Source organism: Leptosomus discolor, chromosome Z (genome assembly GCF_034619465.1).
Source record: "Leptosomus discolor isolate bLepDis1 chromosome Z, bLepDis1.hap2, whole genome shotgun sequence".
Lineage (NCBI taxonomy): Eukaryota > Metazoa > Chordata > Aves > Leptosomiformes > Leptosomidae > Leptosomus > Leptosomus discolor.
This window is the reverse complement of record NC_141419.1, coordinates 50,390,154-50,415,189: the sequence shown is the minus strand read 5'-3', so window position 1 is coordinate 50,415,189 and position 25,036 is coordinate 50,390,154. Positions and strand designations below refer to the sequence as shown.

The 25,036-nt window shown below is 43.4% G+C and overlaps 2 protein-coding genes across 2 annotated transcripts in view; one reads left to right on the top strand and one right to left on the bottom strand.

Annotated features, from left to right (window-relative positions):
• Positions 1-2,741: 2,741 nt before the first annotated feature.
• Positions 2,742-10,585, top strand: LOC104350880 (purpurin). Its single transcript, XM_086480100.1, has 5 exons — positions 2,742-2,858; positions 4,334-4,470; positions 5,946-6,058; positions 7,145-7,357; positions 10,479-10,585. The coding sequence occupies exons 1-5, from the start codon at positions 2,742-2,744 to the stop codon at positions 10,583-10,585; spliced, it is 687 nt and encodes a 228-aa protein (XP_086336226.1).
• A 4,774-nt stretch (positions 10,586-15,359) lies between these two features.
• The window catches only part of IDUA (alpha-L-iduronidase), a 50,342-nt gene continuing 40,665 nt past the window's right edge, over positions 15,360-25,036 (bottom strand). The window contains exons 6-14 of the mRNA XM_086480190.1: positions 24,419-24,621; positions 23,825-24,004; positions 22,107-22,323; positions 21,294-21,509; positions 20,567-20,688; positions 19,132-19,257; positions 18,473-18,549; positions 17,591-17,691; positions 15,360-15,460 (exon numbers count right to left, since the gene is read on the bottom strand). Coding sequence (XP_086336316.1) covers positions 15,360-15,460; positions 17,591-17,691; positions 18,473-18,549; positions 19,132-19,257; positions 20,567-20,688; positions 21,294-21,509; positions 22,107-22,323; positions 23,825-24,004; positions 24,419-24,621 — 1,343 coding nt within the window. The remainder of the gene's footprint in view (positions 15,461-17,590; positions 17,692-18,472; positions 18,550-19,131; positions 19,258-20,566; positions 20,689-21,293; positions 21,510-22,106; positions 22,324-23,824; positions 24,005-24,418; positions 24,622-25,036) is intronic.

Below are 25,036 nucleotides of genomic sequence, written 5' to 3'. Positions count from 1 at the left end.
ATGGACATAAACTAATCTGTTGTGTTGGAAACAGATGAAGTGATAAGTGTTTTGAAGTCCTTCTAATTTACAAAAACTACTGCAGTTCATTCTCTCTCAAATCCCCATGTCAGGGTGGAAAAGCACACTTCTGCACTTGGATTCAGCATCAGCGGAAAGTCCTTTGAAAATCTAGTGGGCATTTAGCCCTCAAAACACAGTTTCAGAAGTTACTTTTTATGTCATTCTTTAAGTGGACAAGCATTTTAAAAAAATTAAATGGGTTTTCTGTTGTATTTCCTTTCACTTCTAAATGAAGTAAATGCTGCTGGTGAAGAAGCCGCAAGTGCAACAAGCATGTGCCAGGGGAGAAAAGCTAGACAGCGCAATGTGTCCACAAGGCCATAGGAATGAGCTGCGCCCGAATTAACAGAGCTGGTTATCTTCACACTCAGTGCTGGAGGCTTCCAGCCCTCTGCAATCGTTTCAGGGACACTGCTTCTCCCTGGAGCACAGTACATATGGAGAGCAGACAGCTGGAGCTGAAGGATTAGTTCAGCAAATGGCTGTTTGGCATCTTTCTAGAAAATCAGGCCAAGGGTCCAGGCAGGACAAGGTAGATCCACATTGCCCAAGATACAAAGCAGCCAATACCTTATCATAGCAGCTGGGTGTGTGCCATCTCCCCACATCTCCAGGTCTTGGTGTCTCTGGACAAACCCACCCAAAATGCCCAGGGAGAAGGAGCCATTGTGCACAACACTCGCCAGCCCCAATGTGCTCCACCTTCCCCAAAGAAAGCCACTTATAAAGAGCCAAGAGTGCAGGATGTGATGGCGTGGCCCCACTATGGACATAGAGTTATCCTTAGTGGGTATGTCCAAGGCTCCCCAGCACCCAGCAGCCCAGTGGGAGAAGTAATTATTAGTACTGGCAACTCCTAGATGAGTGTCTGAAGTCTTAAATCTCCCAGATGAGCCTGGGTAGAAAGAGTTACATGGGCAGTGTTTACAATTGGGTAAATTCTTTGGGCACATGGGGAAATTATAAGAATGGCAGGCACAGTTTACTATCAAAAATTTTCTAGCCATTTCTGCCTTCTCTTCTTTTTGTGCTTTATCGCATAGCCATGGAAGACTTCTATAAAGAATGTCTTGGGAAGGAGAGAGCTATAGTATTTATATAACTGGAAATGTTGACAAGATGAGCTGGGAAGAATGTGTATAAAGATGTTTCAGTGCACAGGAGAACTGAGGATTCCAGATTTTGACATGAACACGAAGGCAAATCTTTATTTCTGTGCCCCCCCCCCCCCCCCCCCCCCTAGGTAATGCATAACATCTTCCTACTCTTTCAAGGATCAACTTAATCTGATGATGCAGATATTGGGAGAGTTCATTACGTATCTTCCCCCATGCAAGGTGTCAAATATGAACATGTGCTATGCAGATGAGTATGTATAGTCCATGAGTTTCTCTGGTTAATGCTCTGTGCTTATTCTCCTAGCACGTGTTAGAAGCAGAAAGACTTCAATGAGACAAAGGTGTGGTACAATCACATCAGCAGACTTATTAGCTTTCTGGGCAGCTTTTTCCGTTATGTAAAAGCTGTGTTTGTATTAGTATAGCAGTCAGACCCACCAGTGTGAGGATTAGAGTTGGTTTTTACATAATGGATTATCCAAGATTAAGCGTTTTATTCAGGCACACGAGCAAAAATAACCAATTAGTGACTTTGCAGATTCATTATTTAAAGGCAGCTGGAGGGCAATTGACACAAAACTCTCCTGCTGACTGCAGCCCAAGGACTGAAGCAGAGTAGTCTCAGGCATCTCTAACGTCTGTACCCCAACAGGTAGGTCTCTCTTCAGCAAAGGCGGGCCAGATTAGCATCTCTTGCAGCAGGGAAGTGAAGCTTGCATGGCAGCAGCTGGGAACAGAATAGCAGCTTGGGTGTTTAGAAGTTCTGGAGTGGTAGGTCAGCTTGGATGCTGCAGGCAAGTTTCAGATAACCGTGTTTTGTCTTGGCATCAGGACAGGTATTCGGGGTCAAATACGTGGCAAAAATGTGTATGCAGCTGCTCTCTTCCCAAAGTGTGAGAAACAAATATGCTGGGATACAGATGAGCTGGGATACCCAAGGAGACAAATAAAGCCATGGGCACCTTGTAGCTGTGCTGCAATGGCAGATGAAGCCTCTAGAAACTATTTGCCATGTTTGCAGACAGAATGGTCTGAGGGCAGACAATACTAAGATGTATTTTGCCATTAGAGTAGACAGCTAGGAAGAGCCTTTCGATGATGAGAATGGTCATAAAGAACACAGCTTTGCTGACTTGAAAGCAGAGTGGACTCTCACTATGAAATAATTAGAAATAACATCCTTATAACCTACAGTGCTTTACTAGAACTCATAGAACATTATTCTTCTTATGAAAACAAAACGAACCAAACAAAAAAAGATTAATTCTTACCAACCTTATCCAGAGTCTGGCTTGATTTATAATATAAAAATATAATGAATTGCAGTACTACTACTATTTGCAAGCAAAATACTCTTGCAAGTAACTGCCATTGATGCGCAGTTTTGGCTGGATTTAGGCACCACAATGACCCAGTGGTTTCTCAGTGGAGGAGTTGGTAGTCTACTCAGTGTGGAAAGAAACTAGTTTTAAAACAAGGGGAATATATATATAGGCACAGCACTAGCTACCCACATCTACTGCATGAAATAATATTGCACCTTCACTTTTGTTTTGCAGAATGAAATACGCACAGTATGTTTTCCTGGCCTCGATCTTCTCCACTGTTGAATATAGCCTAGCTCAGACCTGTGCAGTGGAGTCTTTCTCTGTGAAAGACAATTTTGATCCAAAAAGGGTAATTATGGTTACTTCAACATTATGTGTGAAGAAGCTTCATATCTAAACCTTTTTTCCAGGTTCTGGGTTCTGTTAATCTAAAGGGCTTTCTAACCAGGAAGTTAACTTCTTTTGTACGCTCTGTCTCAGATGCTGTTTCTGCAGTTTGCTTTTCTCACTGCTGTTTAATCTTCTGAGCACTATGGTAAAACTGGCCTTGAAGGTCAGGGACATCTGTTAGATGTCATCTTCTGTTAGATTGAAGCTCAGTACAGGTCTCAGCTTTGATCAGCCCCATGGATGAAACAGTTTAGATCCCCATCAGAAAGAAAGCCCAAACACACGCCCTAGGATACAAACACTTGCATCCACCACTAGCCATTCTTGGGAGTCATAGCAAACTGAAATTTTATCTAGCTGGGTGTCCTGAACACAGACTGACTCTTGCTTAAACAGAGCACTTAAGCTGCCTGCTTCTGAGAAGGAAATCAGGGCTAACTTGGTGTTGGAAAGGGCCAAACAGGTGTGCCAAAACCTGTTTTGACTGTCCCTCAGTAAACATCACTTCCAGCTGCAGCTTGGGTGGGGCCAGGACTACCTCCATACAAAATTGGCTTTGCTGTAAACAAACGCATGTCTGGCGAGGGCTTTGGGCACATCCCAGTTTTAAAAAGGCAAAGTTTTTTGCAGGCTCCTGTATTTGAGAATTATGGACTCAGTTTCAGGCTTAAACATGTAACTTGCCAAACAGATCTCATGAGCTTCACTGAAAAATCAAATTTAACACAGCTAAAATCTACTTTCCTCAATATTTCTACTAATAATGTTAACTTCTGAGGGCCTTCCTGTCTGTCAGTCACCTGTTCAGATCTTGTTTTCATTTTATTAGACACTGCCTGCACATTTTCAGGGACCCATTTTTTCCAAGAAATTTTCATCCTCTTAATCTCATTTCATTTCTCCCTGCTGCTAGTCTCCCCAACACATTCTTTCCTCTTCATAGTGCACAGTCATCTCTTTCTGCTTCACTGTGTAGATCGTTTTCATTGTCAGAGATCAACTGTAGGGCCCAGCAGACACAAAATTGTCTCCATCCTGCTTGCTAAGGTCTTTGTGGCTGCAATTTGGTATTGTTGATGGCATCTTCCATGGAAAAACAGAGGCCTGAAAGGGAGGAGAGAAGAATCGGCCTGACTCCCAGCAGGCACCTCAGGATGGGAGAAGCTTTCAGTGTGGGGTCACTGTGACAGGAAGTCTCACATGACAAGTACATGCACACAGAAGTGCAGAGATGGTAGACCCCCCTCCTCCTGGCACAGAGGCAGGTGCTCATCAGATGGTGTAGCTGGACCTGGGAGCTATATAGCCACTCAAACTCAGACTTTCTCCATAGGCCAGGCAATGGGTAGTTAGAAGGGCACCAAGTTTATAAAATGCTTTTGTGCTAATCTTGCCATGGTGATTAAGCTGGATATTAATAGTCTTTCATGTTAGTATGCAGGGAAATGGTATGCCCTGGCCAAGAAGGATCCAGAAGGCCTTTTCCTTCAGGACAACATCTCTGCTGAATACACTGTGGAGGAAGATGGCACAATGACAGCTTCTTCCAAAGGCCGAGTGAAGCTTTTTGGGTGAGCTTTCTTGACTTTCAGCTCTAGCTGCTGCCATGGGGTATTAAAGGAGGGGGACATGGATGGTGGTCTATCCTGAGCAAAAAACGTGACTGGGTTTTCTTCATCAAAAAGGAAAGCTCAATCAAGTTAGTATCTCAGAAGCCAGAGGTTGGACACTTGTGAGTCCTGGGTTACTTCTTAGCCTGGCTCTGGTGTGGTTCCATCACAAAACTACTGCATAAAGTCAATTATAAAGTCAAACCTTGAATGATGGGGTGGTTAGGTAAATGAATTGCAACCAAGTGAGAGGAGCTAGAGAAGCCCGTGGGGCTGCAAGGGCAGGACAGTTCTCATTTCACTGCAAAGTTCAAAGGAAGAACAGGCATGTAAGTGAGCATTACCTTCACAGATCTTTCAACACAGATGGAAGGAAGCCAAGAGTTTTGCCTGTTGATCATGGTTACTATAAGGAATTACAGCATGTAAAGGGATTAAATAGCTTTCCGGGTGTAGGAAAGAAAATCTGGGTCTTCCAGTAGGCTAGCACTGGTTCTATTGTTGTTCATTAACTACCAAAAACCGTCTAACTGCAGGAATAATAGAGTAGAGCAGGTGGCTATGAACTTTATAATACAGTCTTACCAGCACAGCACTCTAGGATATTTTGGGGCAGGGCAAATGAAGATTTGCTGGCATGCCACGCACTGCAGGTGGGAAGATTCCTGAAAGGACTCTTCAGAAATCTGGTGGGGTCTCACGGCTTCTGGGAATTTATTTCTGAATGGCAGGGTAAAGGGGAAGTGCAGGCTGTGCAAGGCAGGGAATGAAGACCCTTCCACCATTTCACAAATCCAGGTATGCTTGACAAACTATGCTAACACACAGGTGGTACTCAAAGCAAACAGACGGCCAACCAGAGAAGGGCATTAAAAGAAATGGATGATGAAGATAGGCTAGTCAGGCACCTACAGGGTTCCCACAGCCTGTATGAACCTCTTTAACTAGCTTTAGCAGCAAAGGGGCTGTAATTTTCTCCATGCTTGTAACAGACATCCCTGTGCTAGTACAGCTAGAAAGGGTTAGACAGAGAAGAGCCCACTCCCTGCCTCCATGCAGGGACACAGCAAATGAGCCCAAATGCAGGTCAGCTCATGTCCATTATTTTGCTTGGTGGCTCTCTGCTTGTACAGAAACAGGTGGTAAAAACCCTGCTGAGCTGAAGGAGAGTCAGGGCACTGCCTCAGTCACAGCATAGTTGAACAGTAGAGTAGGGGACCAGACAGCAGCAATGCACTGTTGGTGATGGTGCCATGTCACAGCTTTGGATTACTTAATGACAAATAGTGACTTTGCATTAAGAAAGGACATGCCCATACCTGAGGCACTTGGGCTGAACCAAAGGATGGTTCTTGCCTGAGTCCTGAGTGAGGGACACCCATTTGAAGCTCACATGTGACAGGGTTTTAGCTTCAGTCTGATGGATCTCGTTGCAGGTTCTGGGTGATCTGTGCCGACATGGCTGCTCAGTATACAGTACCTGACCCAACCACTCCAGCAAAAATGTACATGACTTACCAGGGTCTGGCCAGCTACCTCTCCAGCGGTGGTGAGTGAATTTCTCCAGCCCCCCCAGTGCTGGTCGATAGCTTACAGCTGCCCAGATTTGTGTGTTTCAGTATACGAGCAGGAAAACCAGTTGAGCTCAGATTGCTCCAATGGAGACAAAGCGTCCTTTTTTGGGGGGGGATGTTTTATACAAGCTGTGCTTTTTACCTCCACAGAAGCAGCAGGACCCAGAGACTTCCCAGAGACCCCACCTATACACCATATATACTATCATGGAGTATGAAGCTTAGAGGCAATGGGCCACAAAAGTAGCTCTTGTACGGCCAAGTGGGTGCTGAACCTAGGGAAGCAATACTTTCTGGGCCCCACAGTGGGCATGATAAAGACACTGAGGGTCAGTCGTCCTTGTACTCCTCACAGCTAACGGGAGGCGATGTGGACCCACATCTGCACTCTAGCAGCAAGGGGCAGTTCTCCTCAGACAGACATAGCTGGACTCAACAAAATGGAGCTGTTAACTGAAGTCCCCCTTGCAGAAACTGCTCGTGCTGAACCTCAGTTATGCTTCCTGCACACCCCATACTTTGTGACTGAGTCTCCCATAGCTGTGGGAGTCCAGTTGTGGAAGTTTGGCAGGACTTGGCCTGCTAATGCATAAGAAAGAGGTACATTCACTTAGTGATGGCAGAGAAGCCACACCAAAATGTGCTTAGTTAAGCAAGGCTGGAAAACAGAAGGCATATTTTGATGAGCCTTCTTGTATAGGAGATGTACTCTGTGTGGCCAAAATTTAATCTGTATGCCCTGCCACCCCATGCTTGAGAGAGAAACATAAAGCAATTTTTTGTCATTGAATACCTGGAAAGCCCTAGTCCTCCTAATACTTTTAGCCTAAGAAACCAAAGGTGAAAATGCACTAAGCATCATGGGGAAAAACATGCCTTATGCTTGTCCCAGTTTTTCACCTCATAGTGTGGAAATAAGCTGGATGTGGCAGATGACTTTATATCCTCTGGGAAGCTAACCCTGCCACATGCTGAAGTAAGGCATCTCCCTGTGGGATGACTAGGTCCATCTCTGCTCTGTTTTGTCCACTGTGACAAACATGTGTGTTCTGATGTTTCAGGGGACAACTACTGGGTGATTGACACCGACTATGATAACTATGCCATTACCTATGCCTGCCGCAGTCTAAAGGAGGACGGCTCCTGTGATGATGGCTACTCCCTGATCTTCTCACGCAACCCCCGTGGCCTCCCCCCAGCCATTCAGCGCATTGTGCGTCAGAAGCAAGAAGAAATCTGCATGTCTGGCCAGTTCCAGCCTGTGCTTCAGTCAGGTACTTCGGGCTAATTAGCAAACTCACTGAAATGGTTGCACTGGCAGCTTGTAGAGAGAGTGATCGCATTTGCTGTAAATGCAACAGAACCATAGCAAACTAAGTTATACTTTTTTAGCAACCCTTTTTAAAAGTTCTATCAAATAAGAAAACAGCTGCAAAGGGAAGTTCACGCAAGTGAGAGAGGCTGTTACAGGGTGGTTCTGCAGACTTGTTTGCCCTTGTAAGAATCCTGTGTGCTGAAACTGGCACACTACCAAAGGAAGATTAACTTAGTTACTCTGACAAGACTGGGACAACCTCCTGTTTCTGCACTTGGAAATGCCCACCTCGGACACCTGGATAATAACAGTATCTTACCTTAGGTCTGTGTACTGTCCTCCAGAAAAGGAGGAGAAGCTCCCTCTAGGAAGGAGCAGCCTCACTCTTCTTAGCTGCACCATGATTTGTGTCCTTGGCAGTCTGAGTAGCAGAGATGAGGGGCTCTGAGCAGTGGTTCTGACTGTGTCTGCTGTCAGTGTGAGTCAGCATACCTGTAAGCAGAGTATGTCTGAAGCCCATTTTGAGAGAACTTTTCTTCTGGAGGCATGGGAGCTGATCTGGCTCATATGCTGTCCATGAGAAAGGCAGGTAATGTTTGAGGGCTATGCTGGAGGCAGAAATTCCTCTTTGTTGGCAGCTGAGTGCCCACACCCTTCACATGCATGCTGCCTTGCCCTTTACTAAGCCAGGCCTGAGGACCTGGACTGGGCGATTGCCACAGTAACACATGTGTTCTGCCCTGCTGGACAAGAAATAGCAGCCAAAACCTTTTGAATGGCACATTGTTGTGTAAGCTAGTCGTCCACTACAGAGCACGTGCTGGCATCATCCAAAGTTACAGGACTGGTATGGGCATCCCTGCCCCATGCCCCTCTGTATTGCTTACTGTAGAAGAGAGAGGGTAGCTGGTTTGTTCACTCACACCTAGGTGGTCACACAAGCTGAAAACTCATGGCTAGCTGGGACTAAAAAAGGCTGTGCAAGAGCTATGCCAGCAAGCACAGAGCAATGCAGACAGCAACTACTGCACCTCCCCATCCTCATCTTGTACTGTGATTCTGAAGCGCCCTTGGAAGGTTGTAGCTACAGCTTCACTGAAAACTAAAAGGCTGTTAAAGCACTTAGTAAATTTACTTACAAGGACTAAAGCTTACTTTTCTTTCTTTCCAGGGGCCTGCTAAAAGTACACCTCTGATCCTATCCTTAAGCACAGAAACCAGACCTCTTGGTCTTGAAGTTGCGACTCAGTTAACAAAAAAAGCAAATCATAGTATGGATTAGTGTGTTTTTCCTGAAAAATACAGGAAGATGTTGGGGTTTTTGTAAACTGTGTGCAATACAGTACTGATATTTGTATTTTCAAGGGAATACCGAACATGGCATTTGTCAATAATAAATGTTTTTAAAAAAAACACCTCTGGAAATGCTTTTTGTTACCTGCTGTCCTGTTGAGGAGCAGGAAGAGCAGGGCTGCTCACCAAGGGGAGGTGAGACATCAGCCAAGGGTGGCCCCAGCACAGGTGGGGCAGGGTCCCTCCCCAGCACCAAGCAGGGAGAGCAGGGTAGGCATTGTGACAGGGACAGATCCTCTGACAGTGCTGATTGTCAGACAAATGCATGGTCACAGGGCAGGTCTGGGGTTCACCTGAGAAGTCCAGCCAGTGAGCAAGGGCAGCAAGGCACAGGGCAAGGCACAGGCATGCCTGTGAGGTGGCTTTGGCCAGAAACAGGACTGGAGACTGGGTCAGAAGCAGAGCCACTTGCAGCTTTCAAGGGGGCAGGGGTCTGGGCTGTGCTGAAGAGGGTTTGTGGACCGTGGGCAAGAAGTATGCAGGTGGAGGTCCTAGGTGAGGCTGCACAAAGCAATGAAGGCTTGTGGGTGTCTGCAGGGCCCTGGCATACACAACATACCTCTTTCACCAATATTTCTATTTAAATTCTGAAGCTAAGAAATCCTCTTGAAGAACAACTCTGAGATGAGGCTGATAGGATGATCCTTGCTGCCTGGTAATATCTTATGTCTATTTTTGATATATCTGAATACTCAAATATCTGCACAGAGTACTTCTAACTAGCCTCTGAATCACAAACACAATAAAGCAGATGTTCCTTTCAATAACGCAACATTGCTTTAAATGAGCAGTTACTTGCATTTCTAATAGCACAAGCAGTAATTTACTCCCCACTGCCTCCATAATCCAGCCTCCAGCATATGACAGGTACAGAACTGAAAGATACAGAACCGACAGGTTTATGGCCAAGAATTTAATAGATAGAGGGAACCAAAAGCATAGTATCTAGACAACTCCATGTAGAAAAAGGGTAATGCTGGTCAGCATTTTGACATATATTTCCCACTATTCTTACTAAAACCACATTGGCTTTGAATGTTTCCTGTGAATAAAACTACTGGTCCATAACACCCCCAGCACCTTGCTGAACCCTGCAGTTTGTCAGCAACACAAATTTTTACACTTCATGATTACCAAGCATAGAAGGAAGACCAAGCTGAACAGCCCCCGCTCCTGAGGCTTTCAAAAGGTATGTGGCACAAGGCTGGTATTACAGAATCACAGAGTCACAGAATGGTAGCGGTTGGAAGCAACCTCTGCAGATCATCTAGTCCAACGCCTCCACTGAAGCAGGTTCACCTAGACCAGGTCACACAGGATCATGTCCAGGCAGGTTTTGAGTACCTCCAGAGTAGGAGACTCCACAACCTCTCTGGGCAGCCTGTTCCAGAGCTCTGCCACCCTCAAAGAAGTCTGAGAGACAGACAGACAGACAGAGACAGAGAGCTAGAGACAGAGAGAGAAGGAAGACCTTGAGAGCACTACACTGTAAAACAGCTTCTTCAAGATGCCCACACAATCTTATCTATAGTATCCAACGATCATCTACTGCATCTGTTGCAAGGAGCATAAAAACCACTGTCTAAAGCCTTGTCTCCAAGGCCAGAGACACTACCCCAGGGATGCAGGGAAGTCTCCCAGGCTTGCATTTCCCAGGATTTCCAGGCAGGACTCCTAAGGCTCTAAGCCAGCATTGAATAAAGGTGTTCCTTGCTCTTCTGGTCTAGGGAAAGCTACCCTGACAGTGAACAAGATGGTGAACTACCGTCTAAAGCTAAGGACAGAAATAGCAGAGCAGCAGCAGGCAATGGAAACAAAAAACCCACATAGATAGAAACTACTGAATGTTGAAAAAAAAGCAGCCTTTTTGCACTGGACTAAGTGCAAGGTCAGTGCATTGATTGAATGTTCACCACTTGCCCCCCTCTCCCATGAGGAAGTATTGGGGTGGAGATCTGTGAACTTTGGACTCGTATCACAAGTGATTAGACAACGCTAACCTGGCCTTTGGCCAGGACGTTCAGACCAATACTACCAGTCCTACAGAAGTAGGATTTTTAATGTCTACAGATATAATAACTGTATGACCACAGCAGATGGGAATTCTAGCAACAAGTATCTATATACAAGACCAAATGCATACTTACTGTGCTTCGTACAGTCTGTCCAGATGAGTTAGGCAGTGAAACCCCTCCTCAGCCACACAAGATTGTGCCTCCAGGTTTGTAGGAGGATAGTGCTGATTCTGGGAGAAGACACCATGCAGTTATACATGCCCCAGGAACCTGCCTTGTTCTTGGAGGAACTGGGGGAACACGTTCCCATCAGGACCATATGCAGCCCCTCATCATATGATCTGGTGAGTTAATAAACAGATGGGAGCTGGCTCATATCCATTTCTCTCCACTGACTGAAGGAGATGTGAAAGACAAGGTAGGATAGGGCAGGCAGCTGTGAGCGTATTCTGATATGATTTACAGTCTCCTTGTTATTCCATTGAGTTCAACACAAAACATCTAGGGTATGTCTAGAGGCAGACACACTTCTGTCTGCTGTTTGAGCTGGCTGATAAGTCTATTATTCCTGGTTTTAAGTGCATGTATAGGTCCCAAGTCATAATCTCTGTCCTGTACAAACTTTCCACTAACAAGAGAAAAGAAAAACCTGTTTATGAATGAAAAGGACTGCTATTTTGTCCTCAGAAGGTCCCTTAGTGCTGGCAGAAAGGCTATGACTGTGCAACAGCAGGAGGAACCCTGCAAGGATTGTCCTTCACATGCCAGTGAACTGCCTCCCAGCAAGGACACTGCAAGTCCTGAGATGTGACGCTGAGATATCATATTGAATTAGACCAGTTTTCCTACTTCAGCCTTGAAATTTCTTACGGTCACACTCCCTTCACACGTCATTTTTATGTAATGTTGGAACTTGCACCAATCAAACTATCTTTTATACCTTGAGAACTAGCTTTACTTCCCAAGATTAAGTTGTTGACACAAGATTTTTGAGCTGTTTCCAAAACACAATGATCAGATCCTGTTTTTACAGGGTTCATGTGAAAGATCAAAACCTGTGTTTATTGGGTAGTACAAAAGATGGTAACAAGTGCAGTATATACACAATTAGACAATATAAAACACTCCTCTGAAAGGTTTTTCACTAGCATTCATTTTAGCAAACAGTTGCAAAATTGTTACATAGCCTCAGAAGCTTTTGCTTGAAGAGCAGGCAAGCAATCTCATCTTGCAGTTACAGTTAGATTTTCCTATTTGGATTTCTGGCCAGCCAGAGACATACCCGAGTGCTCTGCAGCCTCCCTTTGGTTCTGATGGTATAGAACTGCTAAGCACCTCCTACTCTCACTTAGCACTATGGACATCTGGCACTTACAAAAACAAATTGTGAGGGAGGGCAGATCACTGCCCGGTAATGGAGGAGATGGCAGAGTTAAATATGCAATTTGGAAGCCCTATCAGACAGAGTCAGTGACAGACGGCTAGAAAAAAATCAAGTTTCAAGTATTAAACAGCATTTTCTGTAGACAAGGGCAGCCCAAAACTTCCATATTTTGTTGGAAATAAAGCCTGGAAATATCAAATTCTCTTCTTTGCTGCAATTGTTTAGACTTGCTCACTTTTTAAAGGAATAAGTTTATAACAGCAGCAAAGAAGAAGAAGAAAAAAAATCTTGCTGAATATTCAAAACTTGTTTCTGAACAGATAGTGCACCATTTCTGGTCAGCTCTGCTTTCCATGCATATTTGCCACTGCCAGGAAAATACCTGAAAAAGCACTGTGCCTTCCACACTTTGGACAATGTGTAATGTAAAAGCCCTAAAAGAGGGACCTAGTGATAGATTTTCAAAGTGGCTGGACTTGATCCTAAGAAACTGGATTTTTTGGCATCTAAAACATGTTACACTCTGTCCTTGCAAATAAAATTTTTGCTCTTTGGTGGCTTCAATAAGCAATACAATAATGAACGAAAATTTACCTTGAAACTTCAGAGAAAACAGCACTCTTACTTTGCTTTTTAACAAGACAAAGAAAAGTAAGCATGAGAATTATAAACAACTTCAAAAATGCAGCTGCAAGCCTCATGTCTGTCACTGCTGAGAATCAGAAATCCTGGGCCAGCAGAATCCCAGCCTCAAATCTTCTCAAAGATAACTTGCACTAGAGCAAATTACTCGCTATAGGGACAGACTTCAATACAGTTAAAGAGTAAGTGAATCACCATTGTCTGTTCTGCATCTTTGCAAAAGCCAAACATTCCATCAGGACTCATCTGCTCTGCATCATTTACCTCATATATGCCATTACTGCCCTCACTTGTGTGAGGTATAATTTAAATTTGTCTGCTAAATAAAGCAGGGCAGTGATTTTTGATCTTCTGTTTTTCATGATTTGCACACCTACACATTTTCTACTACATCTCTGCATAGCAAAATCAATACCCTTCACGATAGCTATGCTTCATTTTTTTTCCAAACAGCTGTAACTAGTGCATGGTCCCTGGTTTGATAAAGACTGCTATATTCTAACTGCCAGCATGGGAAAATTTTAAAGTAGAAGGCTACTCAAACACAACATCCTAACAGGGTAAACTATCCTCTCAAGCTTCTGTATCTTCCCTGCTTCAGACACACTGAAATCTCTCAAGAACCTATATTTGAATATTTCTAAAAGTAAATTTTTCTGTGGTTCCGCTTCATATTGGCAAAACAGTATGTTGTAACTGCTAGATTTTATTTAACTGTGTATTCTGATTCTTCACTTAAGGGGCAGTTATAACAACTTTGAAATGTATTTTTACTATCTCCATCCAAATAGAATTTCTCACTAACTTTTTTGAAACTCAGAAAGTTATCAGTTAAGTAGGCTCCAATGGCTCTTTTCTGTTCTGCACAAGTGAGGAATTGGCAGATTAGGATGTGACAAATGCTCCTTATTCGAACAACAGTGAGGCAAGAAATATTTATCTGAATTCTGCCACAAAATCAACATTTTAAGGTTAACTTTCAGCATAAGCATATGAACAAGTAACCAGAAAGTAAGGAGATAACAAGGCCTCATCTCATACACACTGACTTTTTGTATCTCTGTAAAAGTGAGGCCATTTGAGGTAGTTCAGCTCTCTCCTACTGTGCAAATTTGGTTTTTTTGTCTGAGACCTGAATGTTTCATCAAATAAGCAGTCTTTTTTGTTATGTTGGTGAGGTGGCTGATGTCAGCAGAAGGCAGTAGGGGATTTGTTTGTGCAACAAAGTTGCTCCTCTTATTGAAAACAGTCCAGCTGTTTTCACTGGCATTATCCTTTCCTCTACACGCATTTTAAAGGCATAGTTCAAACTGTGCCAGCTGTGAAAATGGGAGAGTAAAAAAACACACTTGCAATTTCAGGGAATTTTGCTATTACATAAAGTGTTTGGCAGCTGCAAGGACAGCCAGAGGTGTTCTGTAGCCCATGATCTGGGGCTAACACATGCTTATGCACGTACTTTGTAAAGCACAGAAGCTTCAACTGCTCTTGGTTAATTTCATAACAGGTTGTGAGTAGCAGCCCTGTCACGTTCAGGAGCATGCTCTCCTGTAATATGAAAACACAAAGGCTCTAACGAGCATTTTGGCTTTCTCCTGGCCACTTAAAGCCAAGCCTCAGGTCACTTACAGTCTGAGAGGGGAGGCATGATGGGGAGAGATGTTAGCTGTAAGGGCTGTAGAAGGCCAGGCTAAGTGACAGCAATGGAGAGAAAGAGGGGCTTTCAGGGGTAGAGCCTCCACCACAAAGAGGCAGTGGCTGATGGCCACAGTGCAAACAGGTGACTTGGGCAAACACAGAAAGCAGAAAAGGCAGGGAAGTCTGGAGCTAGAGCTTCCCATGCTGCCTTCCCCTCTAATGATGAGCTGCTACCCCTTCCTCTGGCTATGTGAGGGAAATAGCTCTGGCATACAAATAACAGCCACAAATGCAGAGAGAGCTGGGTGGAAACCCCTCTGTGAGAGGGTGAAGAACTTCATACATCTGAAGACATGACAAGTGCTCTGAAATAACCCACTTGAGCATCTGTGACTAACCATCAGGGATCCTTCACTTCATGCTCTGGATGTGTCTGCTTGTTGTGTGACTTTCCATCAAACCACACATCAAGACAGCCTGGCAGCTGAGGCAGGCAGTTCACTCTCAGACAGGTCTTCCTTGTCCCTCTGCTGTCATCCTCACTCACACAGTGAAGTGATGGTCCTGTTCCTGCTGCAGTTTGTGACCTCTATAAATCTTTGTTTTTTCTCACCATTAGTTCAGTGTAAAACAGGGAACAATAAATATTTATTCTTATAATTCCTAGTTCCCAAGCTGAATCCCAGTCCTGTGGCAATCTCTTACAATTGTACCACTTGGGTTGTCGGTTGTGGCTGTTTCGTAACACTGTCTTTTGAGCTCTGAAGAGTTAATATGGGCCGTTGTTTCTAACTTGCATTCCTAACTTGCTTCATCAGGTCCTTTCAATACTCCCTCCTCAGCTTGGGAGGGGTTTATTTTTCTGGGGAGTTGTCATTTGCAGGGAGCATACACCACTCAGTCACCAAGCCAGGCATCACCCTTCAGAGTCACTTGAAAGCTTCAACATACTCCACAGGAAGAGAGGACAGGCCTGCCTTCCCCCAGTAGTCAATGGTACGCACTTTGTAAAAGCCGGAGACTGACCTTCCTGCAAATGAAAAGGTTAGAAATGGTCACTGTGAAAGGCTGAAACCTGTGGTGCTTGGAGGATGTGGAGCAGGCATTACACCTATGAAATGTAGATTTGTGGAATGGGCTAGCGAGGTGGTAAAATCAGCTCTGCATCCTATGTAAGTGTGTTTGTGCCTGCCTAACTAAAAATTATTATAAATTCCTCACGGCCAAGTACTGGTTCTTTTTCTTTGTGGCACCAAGGACCTCCTGACTCCTCATTAAGATTTACAAGTACAGCTACAGGACTGCTGTCCCAACAGTCCCTTTGGAAGAAGGCTATGACATCTTCTGCAACCCACAACTAGTAATTTTCTTTTTGCTGACTTACTTTTCTACCTGAATTGTTCCTTTGGAACAGGTCATGTGGGGACAGGATCAACAAAGCAGAACAAGAAGCATGCAGGCTGACTGAAAACCCTCTGGTCAACTCAGGAAGCAGCACCGCTTGCTCCAAAGGTGAGTTGATGTTCTGTGGCTCTGCTGGTTCATCCTTGATTCAGTTTGAAGAATACAGCCTTCACTAGCAGAGTCTTTAACCTCACAAGCAATATAAATGTTTTTTTCTCATCTATTTACTTTATTTTTATGTGTGCCTTAGTATTCAGGGGTTTTTTTCCTAAAACAAAAAGAATGATAAAATAATGAGTGAGAAGGAAGTAGCTAGTAATAAAGGCTGACATGTGAGATTTTTTCAAGCTTTTTTTTTTTGTTTTGAAACAATTAAATCTGATAGGTTCCCCAGATGTGCAGCACTAGATGATAATGAATCCTAATCTCAGAGATTTGCCTTAGCCACGATTTAAAGTCTTTGCTTACATGTGTAGCCTTTACATTGCAATAATAGCTCTGAACTTTGTTATGCACCCACTGCTGATGCTAAGCCTTTCTTAGGCTAAGATGAGCTTGTGTTTCTGGCAAAAACCTCTCTGAATTGCTCTTTATTAGTATCACTTTGAGGCAAAGTCTGTCCCTGTTTCACACAGCTCTGATCAGTGCTTATTAGTTATACCTGTTGGACAGTCACACTGCTGATTAAACCTCAAAAACCAACAAAAAAGTACCCAAAAAAACCATCACTACCTTCTTTGAGTGTTTTTCACCTGGGTATGTTTCTATTACATCTAGGCTGTACTTGAGGACAAATGAACACAGGCTCTGTGAGAAGCTTTGCCTATTGGCAAAGATGAAACTCGTAGCCCTTTAATGTGAAACATCTAAAACTCAAGCAGCTAGTCAGGGCTAAAGAGAAAGCTCTAGGAAACAGTAAAGAGAGGGGTCTCCCCTTGGCTAGATGTTCAGATAGACAGGACAAACTGTCCTACAGGAGGACCTCTTCTGTTCTTACAAGGGAGCACCTCAATAGCCTAACATTGCCAAGCTATAAAAGGATATGGGAACAGGGACAGGTTACCACGATGAGAGCAGAATTGCAACCTTCCCCTGGAGCAGCTCAGAACATGATAAATGCAAGACAATCAATCCCTCCATGAAAGGTGGACGTGACCTCCCATTTATTTGTGTGTTCAGGCCATATCCCTAGGCAATCTAACACCTCAAGACTCAGTGGTACAAAACAAATGTTACCAAGGCAATTTGCTCCTACTGCCCTACCCCAAGAGCACTGTACAAACTTAGGCAAAGGCATGGCCAATACCTGTGGGACTGAGCCCAAACCTCAGACTTGCCTTGCTGTGAGTCTACTACCAAGAACACAACACGAAGCTCTGGTCACGCATCACGAGAAATTACGTTCTCTTTTTGTATGCTACTACAACAGCTACAAAGAGAAACAAAAGTGCTGCTTTGCCTCTCAGGGAGTTTGGCAAGCCCACAGATGTGTGACTTTGGTTTCTGTGACAAGGAATTTACTTATGGCAATACTACTAATAAAGTCCTCATGACTATTTGTCAATTAGTTCTTGTCCTGGAGAATAAGGCTTTCACTGAGAACATGGTCCTAAAGGAGAGGATGTGCTCTTATTTGTTATGGGAACGCGTGTCACTAGCAAGCTGTACCTTCAGTTGTTACTAAATTATATTTCACACATTCATGCGTGGTACTACTAACATGACAGATTACATAATATGTGTATTCTTGCCTTACCTGGACTGTAGACCCAGAGAGTGAATATTGTGTCTTTGGCATTAATCCGTTGGTATGCTTTTCCATCTGGTGAGAACTCGACTTCAAATGTCTTTATACATCTAGAAAAGAAAACCAAACAGTTCAGTAAATACAACTGATAATGTGGTGGGCAACCAAATCCCTACGTCAGGGCCTTTTCAACAAAGGCGGCCAAAATCAGGAAATATTCAGTTGACTTACTCCTTCCAAATATGGGATGGCATGAATTGTCAGTATTAGGAAGAACCATGGCTCCAACAGCGCACAAGAACACCTAGACTGACTCACTATATTGGGTACTTGCAGTATCACAAACCATTAAGCATCTTTTACTCCCAAACCAGGGTTATCAAGGCTGAAGAGTCTAAGGAGACTGGCTTGAAAAGGAGCTAAGTCAGTGCTTTCTGAGGGAGTCTGGATGTACACTGGACCACCTCTGACAGTTCACCTCCAGAGGATTTCCAGTCTAGTACAGCTAGCTGGAGCAAGGTTTTCTATTCCAGCTCACATTCCTTACAGGGATGTGCAAGATCCCAACTAGGCACTTGCTCCTAATATAAGTTTTACCATGGATATTCCTGTCTGCTATGCTGAGGGCAAGTCCCTCAAAACTGCCATTGAATGCTGGTGAGCAACAGGCAGATTCCCTTGCTCAAACAGCAAATTAGTCAGGGTTGCTCTCCCTAGTTACTGCATGTAGGTCCTACAGCTCATTTAGTCAGACAAATGCACTGTACCACCTCTTAAGGAGAAAGTGGTCATAAATTTGTGAAATTGTTGCGCTCTGTAGGACTGGTGGCAACTTAGGGACTAATGTGCTGGTAACTCAGTTATATCCATTTTATTTTAAAAGCTACTTACTTTGAATTTACACAGACATCATCCCACAACACAATAACCTGCCCCTTTGTGAGAGGGATCAAACGAACACCGGTCACCTGTACAAAGACACATGCCCATGTAAGAAAACTGTACAAATCAATCAGCCAAGTCAGATTTCTGTGTCCATCCTTCCTCACTAATTATCTGCTTTGATCCTTTCCATTGAGACAAGGGTGAAAAAACAAAATTCCTGTCTCTGTGGCTTTCTAGCTTATGCCTCCAACCTTGCAGAGGACCTTCAGAGGCTCTGGGCACTACTATGAACATTGGTAGGACTGACTGTCTAAACTACAACAGCCATTTTATTTTTAGCTATCAATTATTAACTGGAAAGCTATTGTCAAGCCTGGTAGCACATGATGTGACTTTTAAAAAGATATTGCATTTCCAGTACTGCATTATTATTTTCCCACCATGGATAAACTTGCATTTGTCTCAGTGATGGCTCCTATCACTTTCTGTGGAATGCTTTATCATGAATTATGCCTTAGAGAGACTTCTCAACAAAGGAGAGAAGAATTTTCTTTTTACTTTTAACAAATAATAGGCCCAAATGCTAGTCCAGCTCTTCTTAGTGATACTTAAAGCAGGAAGCAGTTTCTAATTTGGTGAGTCTGACAGTAGAATACCACACATACTTGATCAGGAACAGATCTGGGTCTTGCACAGATGTGGATAAGAAAGACTGAGGGAACAGGGAAGACTTGCTTCAGTGTCAGGATGCCACCTTCAGGAAATGAGAATGGGCCTCTTGCCACCGGATCCTGAGAAGCCAAAGAGAAATATTGTGAATGATCTTTTATTACAGCACAAAAAGGCCTATGTTACATCAGCGTAAAGTGACTGTGTATTTACTTTGGGACTGTAGATTTCCAGTGGAGTTGGTGCTGGTAAGTGGCTTACAGACATCAAAGTTCTTCAAGCCGGGAGACTTTTCTATCTATCTCGCCTGTTTTCCAGCTCTTTAGGATACAAAAGGTTTATCCATCTCACAAACCAGGTTGATCACAAATTCCCTCTAGGCAAATCTGTCACTTTCAGTAACCTCCCATGGATGCCTTTCAGGCTAGCAGTCTTTACAAACCACACCTCTGTTTCTTACCTATAGGTTCCCAGTGTGCAGTGAAAGCTATTGCTAGCTACAACAGCCACTCAGCTAGTCTCTGAGGATGAGGTTTCACCAGATGGCCAAGAGTACCTAAAACTTCACTGCTGCCCAGCTGAAGGAAGATCTGATGGCACCTATAGTATCCCACAGTGTCCCCTTAGCAACAGCAGGTTATGGTGACTGGGAAGACATAGTACTGTACACCAAAGTTAGAAGGCAATTACTGTCTATAGGCCCCAAAAGGGACAAAGGTGACCTTCTTTATTTTAACCTGTGGGTCCGAATGCATAGGGAAACTACAGGAGAAGGAGCTAATATGACAGGCTGCTTACATATTTTCATATACAGTAAGTAATCTGGGCATGGCTTTTCTCAGTAGCGAGGAGTCCTCACAGACAAGTTACTCCTCAGTCCCCTCCGGGGTGCATTCAGAACTGGTGAGGATGAGGGGAAACTGCAGGACTCCCTGTGAGCCTCTGAGAGATGCCAAGTGTGTTCTGAACTTGCACTGGGTAGTTTCCACCTCAGGGAGCTGTTTGCTTTCTGTTATTGGGGGGGCTGGTTCATTTCAACGCTCTAATGCAGCAATTTGGCCCTTCTGTAATACATACAGGGCCATGTGACTTATTTGGGAAGACAGAACAGAAAGGATCTCAAAGCTCATTGGACAATTCAGAGAGAAGGTGGAACTTGCTCTGGAGCAACTCTGCCTCCTTATTAAGGGTAAGCCAGTGGCAAAGAAGTTGGTCATCTTCATTTAGTCTCTTGTATAACAATGCAAAGGTATCAGTTGGGTACCAGCTGTATTTCTCTGCACAACTGGAAGTGCATTTTCATATGTATACGAGATGCACATGACTGTGGCTAAAGAAATTTTGACTACTTGAACTGATTTCTTTAGCTGTAGTTAACCAATTCACAAGAAGTTTATCCATACAATACTTCAAGCAAACACATGGTCATACCTCAGCATCCCTTATTTGCTGGAACTGTTCTGGGGAAGGAAAGTCAGGGCTTCCTAGCATTTTCCACTTCAGGTAGGGATTGGTCTGGTTGTTATCCAGGTAATATGTCACATACACCAGCTCTTTAGGAACACAAATGAAAGAGAGTAAACTCTTTACTTGGATTTAAAGATGAACAAGAATAAATTCAGCAGAAGGTGTTTAAAAGTGATTTCAGCACCTCAGAGCTTGGCTTCCACCAGAAAGTCACAAGGCTAGCACTCTTACAAGGCTCTACAATTTACATTTGCCAAGTTTAAATTTCAAGCTATCACTTCCATAACTAGGATTGAAATCCCTTTTTTTCCGCACAGGTGCTGCACACATTTGTTGGACAACTGTATCAACTGTGTAATCATGTAGTCATGTTGGCTCTCTTATAGTCATCCCAGCACAGGAATTGTTGCCTCGCAATATCCAGCCAAGGACAATGAGATTAATAGCTTTCCAAAAAGGCAGCACCCATAGCTGCCATTAAAGGCAGGGTCAAAGTGCAGGCATTAGGAAAGAACCTCTCCTAGAAGAGCACCATTGTATCTCAGAAAACCTGGGAGCACCCAAAAGATGAGAGAGAAAGTTAGCAAATGAAACTCAGTCTTGCAACAAAAGGCAACTCAGCAGAAGTGTTTCAGCAGTTATTCTGTCTGAAAGACCAATTATGTGAACTGCCTACATGATGTTTGTTTACCTCTAAGTTTTGGGAAGTGGGTGGCGTTCACTGTGATGGTGCTGATGTTGGATGAAGTCCTGTTATCCTCACTTGAATACATCAGTAGAGTAGCTTGCCAACTGTCTGAGGGTTGCATCTCACTTGGGGTGTGCACAGATGCCAGGACACCAATTGTGCTGTTTTGAGTGCTTTCACCTTCACTGCTGTTCACTTGAGCAAAAATCTGCTTTTCTCCTTTAAAAAAATATGACAACTCTGTAAGCATCACTGCTAGTCAGCCCTACATCAGCTTCTGATACAGCAATGGTCAAAACATGGGGATCTATAGGCTGAGCTACATTCTAGTTTATTTTACCACACACAGCATTCAGTCAGGCTTATTTTAGAACAACAGAGCATGCACATACTACAGCAGTTCTTAGGCTTAGCAGTTCAGCTAGGAACATCTAAGCATGTAACAGTGAATTAGGATCTTCCCTTAGTATACTGCACGTGCCTTCCAGCTGTGGCGACTTTTTAAAGACATTTGCAGCCTGATGTGATGGCACAAGAGGGAACTACCAGCCAACAAAAAAGGAGTGGCTGGCATACAGAGCGTATAAACAAAGCAGTAAATTAAACCAAATAGGTAACAGACTGTCAGGAACATCTCTTAAGCTATTAATTTCTTAGGGGAAATGAAGTTTCATTTTCTTAACACAGCTGGTAAACAGAGGGTAGGAGAAATCCTGCTTTTATCAATGGTGATATGGCTGGAATAATGTCTCTGAAGCAGGAAGCTTCTAGGTAGAAGAGGTTATTGATGTGCTCTTTAACCAGTGGTTACTATACCTAGCAGTGCCAGCAAGCCCATAACAGTCAGCACTGGTTTCCGCACCATCTGGACATGAGGTGGCTTTGTATTGTTCATCTGAAAACGTGCTGTCAGAGTCCGCTGTGTGAAGTAATGGGGGTAGTAGCTCAAGAAGGCATTGTCATTACTCAGCAGTGTGTAGTTGATGGTGTTGTTGGCTTTGGAAATGAGCAGGTTTTGATGCTGGATGATTACCTGCAAAGTCACAGAGAAGATGGAACTTCACCCTGAAGAAAATCCAACAAACACACTATGTATTTTTTAAAAACTTTACCGCATATTGAACAGAGATGTCACTCTGCCATTTAGAAAGGTTTGAAGAACTAAACTGTTCCTCACAACTTATGGAGAAACTATTCTTTAGGTGAAACATTAATCACCGGAAAACTTAAAGTATCCACATAGTTTTGCCAGTAAAAAGTCTCTGAAATAACTATTACTAGTACTCTGCATAAAATATGAATATATTTCCTTGGCTACTGCACTATAAATCATGCTCCTCTGTCTTGAATATTAGTTTAGTAATCTGGATTTACCGCCTGAATTAAATCTAAAGGGTGCTCCAATTCTGGAGTTACTTTGTACCCATTACATGAGTGTCTGGGAGCTGGTCCTGGATTCTGTTCCTCAATGAGTCATTTTACTCACTTGGTGCTAACACAGAATCAAACAGAACTTCAGAAGGCTGACAACTGAAAAGGTCTCACAATTGTGTCCCTGAAGGAACACAGGGCTCTAGCTCCTATTCACCCAAGCGTTAATTTTCCATGGGATATGACTTTTTTTCTCCCTTCTTATCACCATGCCATTATAAACACTGTTGTTTGCTCTCACAAACTCCCTGCAATGCAGCCAATGACTTGTTGCTTCGGAGAATTCTGCTTCTGTATGCAGCCTGAAGGAGCTGGGAGCCTTTGTCTCCACAGGGGCAGCTGGTAAGACGTATCTGTCACATTTCTGGGCGACATACATGCTCCCAGGTTTGGGAATTACTAATTTGCACAGGAGCCCTTGGACTCTGGATGCTGTATAACTTAGTGGCTCACAAAGCAACAGGCCTGCAGTGGGAACTATTGCTATGCAGTGGCAAGAGCTGAGCTGGCTCTGGGGCCAGGCTACAATACCTGCAGGGGCAGGAATGCTGAGCATTCTCTTCTGTTTTTCTGATCAACAGCAGTAATTACTAGCAGTAATTCATAAGACCACATATACAGTCATCATTCAAAACCAATGGGCTTATGCTGAGAGCTCAACAAACTTCTTAATTATACCTGATGTCTCTTGATGAGGTAAACTTATGAAGAAGGTCGGAAATAATGTCTCACATAAGTGAGGTGATAGCTAGCAGTAGTGAGACAATAGCAGCACTATTAGACAGAGAGAGGATGTGCAGGTGTAGTCTTATCAGGTGGATCTAACTGGGGGACTATATACAATAGCTGACACATTCTCCAACACATGGAAGGCTAGTTCTCAGTTGTGGTTTTTTTTAAGGGAAGATGAAGAAAACTAATACAAACTAAATAAAGCTACTGAAAACAGACTATTCAGGGAAACCCCAGCTGTATCAGCTCTCCTTTTGTTGGATCTATTATTCTGAGTAGCTGCTTAAAAATTGACTGTAAATCTACTTTTGCAACTGCATTAATGCATCAGGAGACACTACTGTGACAAGACTGTCAATGAACTGAGTTACCTTTACAACCATAGCTGCATAGGTCACATCAGCTCGCCACAGTTGTGGAATGGACCATCCAACCATTGGATCTGCTTCATCGTTGTATATGGCAACAGAAGCAAAATACGGAAACAGCTTCTGAATTTGTTCAACTACTTCTACTTCTTGCTGCAAGATGTAGAGAGAACTTCCACCTCCCTGCAATAATATTTCATATCTGCTTAGTGAAAGTGAGCAAACTGTAGTAAACACAAAAACATAAGATACATAAATATATTCTGAAAATGCGTTTCTGGAGTCCCTGAGGAGCTGTGGGTCTGACCATACTAGTATTTTTATCTAATCCATTAAAGTACATGTACTGCTTGCATGAGCTCCTCCTAGATTATAAAATGGAAAAGAGGTAGAGGATTTTTTCCCCCTGGGAATTTGGCAAAGGCAAATTTGTTTTGAGTTGAACGGAACATCTTCAAAGTTTTATTAGAATAGGTAGCCGTAGTTCCTGCTATAGGCTGGACACTCTTCCGGAAATCAACTTCATAAATCATAATAAAACATAACTTGGATTGAATTTATTAAAAAAATAGCCTCAAACTGAAATCTTGGACTGACCTTCTTATGGAGAGAGATGTAGTCCAGCCTTACACCAGTCTCCCTGGTGAAGAAGTTGGTTCCATTGTAGCAATGACACAGAAGACTCCAGCATATGGGTGACTTGGGTAAGGGGTGGAAGGAATCCCCAGGCCCTCCAAATTTCAGTAGAGGACTGGCTGCCCTTAATCCTTCTGAGCAAGCATCATAATAGTTGAGAAACCCTGAAGTCCAAGCAGATGTATATATCAAAGATGATAACTCAAAATAGAATCCTGATCTAAAACGACATGGTCATAATAACAACTCTATTACTGCATTTATTGGCAGGACCTCACAAACTGGGGCTAGCTACTCTTTCCTATGCACTGACAACACAAAACATCAAAACCTCAGCTGCATTCACAAGGTTCTTCCAAAGGTCTTGTGAGGACAAGTTCCCAAACCATGCATCTGCCAATGAACAGTCTTCCTCTTACTCCACTCTTCATCCCCTTACCTTCAGTAACCCTACTTTATATCTCAATAATGAACTGCATCTTCTTAGTGTAATTCGTAGTCTGTTTTTCCTGTTCTGCTATCCCTGTATTTATACTGATGTCCAAGCAGGGAACAAAGTGTAGTCAGTAACATGACCTT

Coding starts and splice junctions, on each gene's coding strand:
- LOC104350880 (XM_086480100.1), top strand. CDS start 2,742: ATGAAATACGCACAGTATGTTTTCCTGGCCTCGATCTTCTCCACTGTT. Junction 6,059..7,144: donor CAGCTACCTCTCCAGCGGTG/GTGAGTGAATTT, acceptor CTGATGTTTCAG/GGGACAACTACTGGGTGATT. Junction 7,358..10,478: donor CCAGCCTGTGCTTCAGTCAG/GTACTTCGGGCT, acceptor CTTCTGGTCTAG/GGAAAGCTACCCTGACAGTG.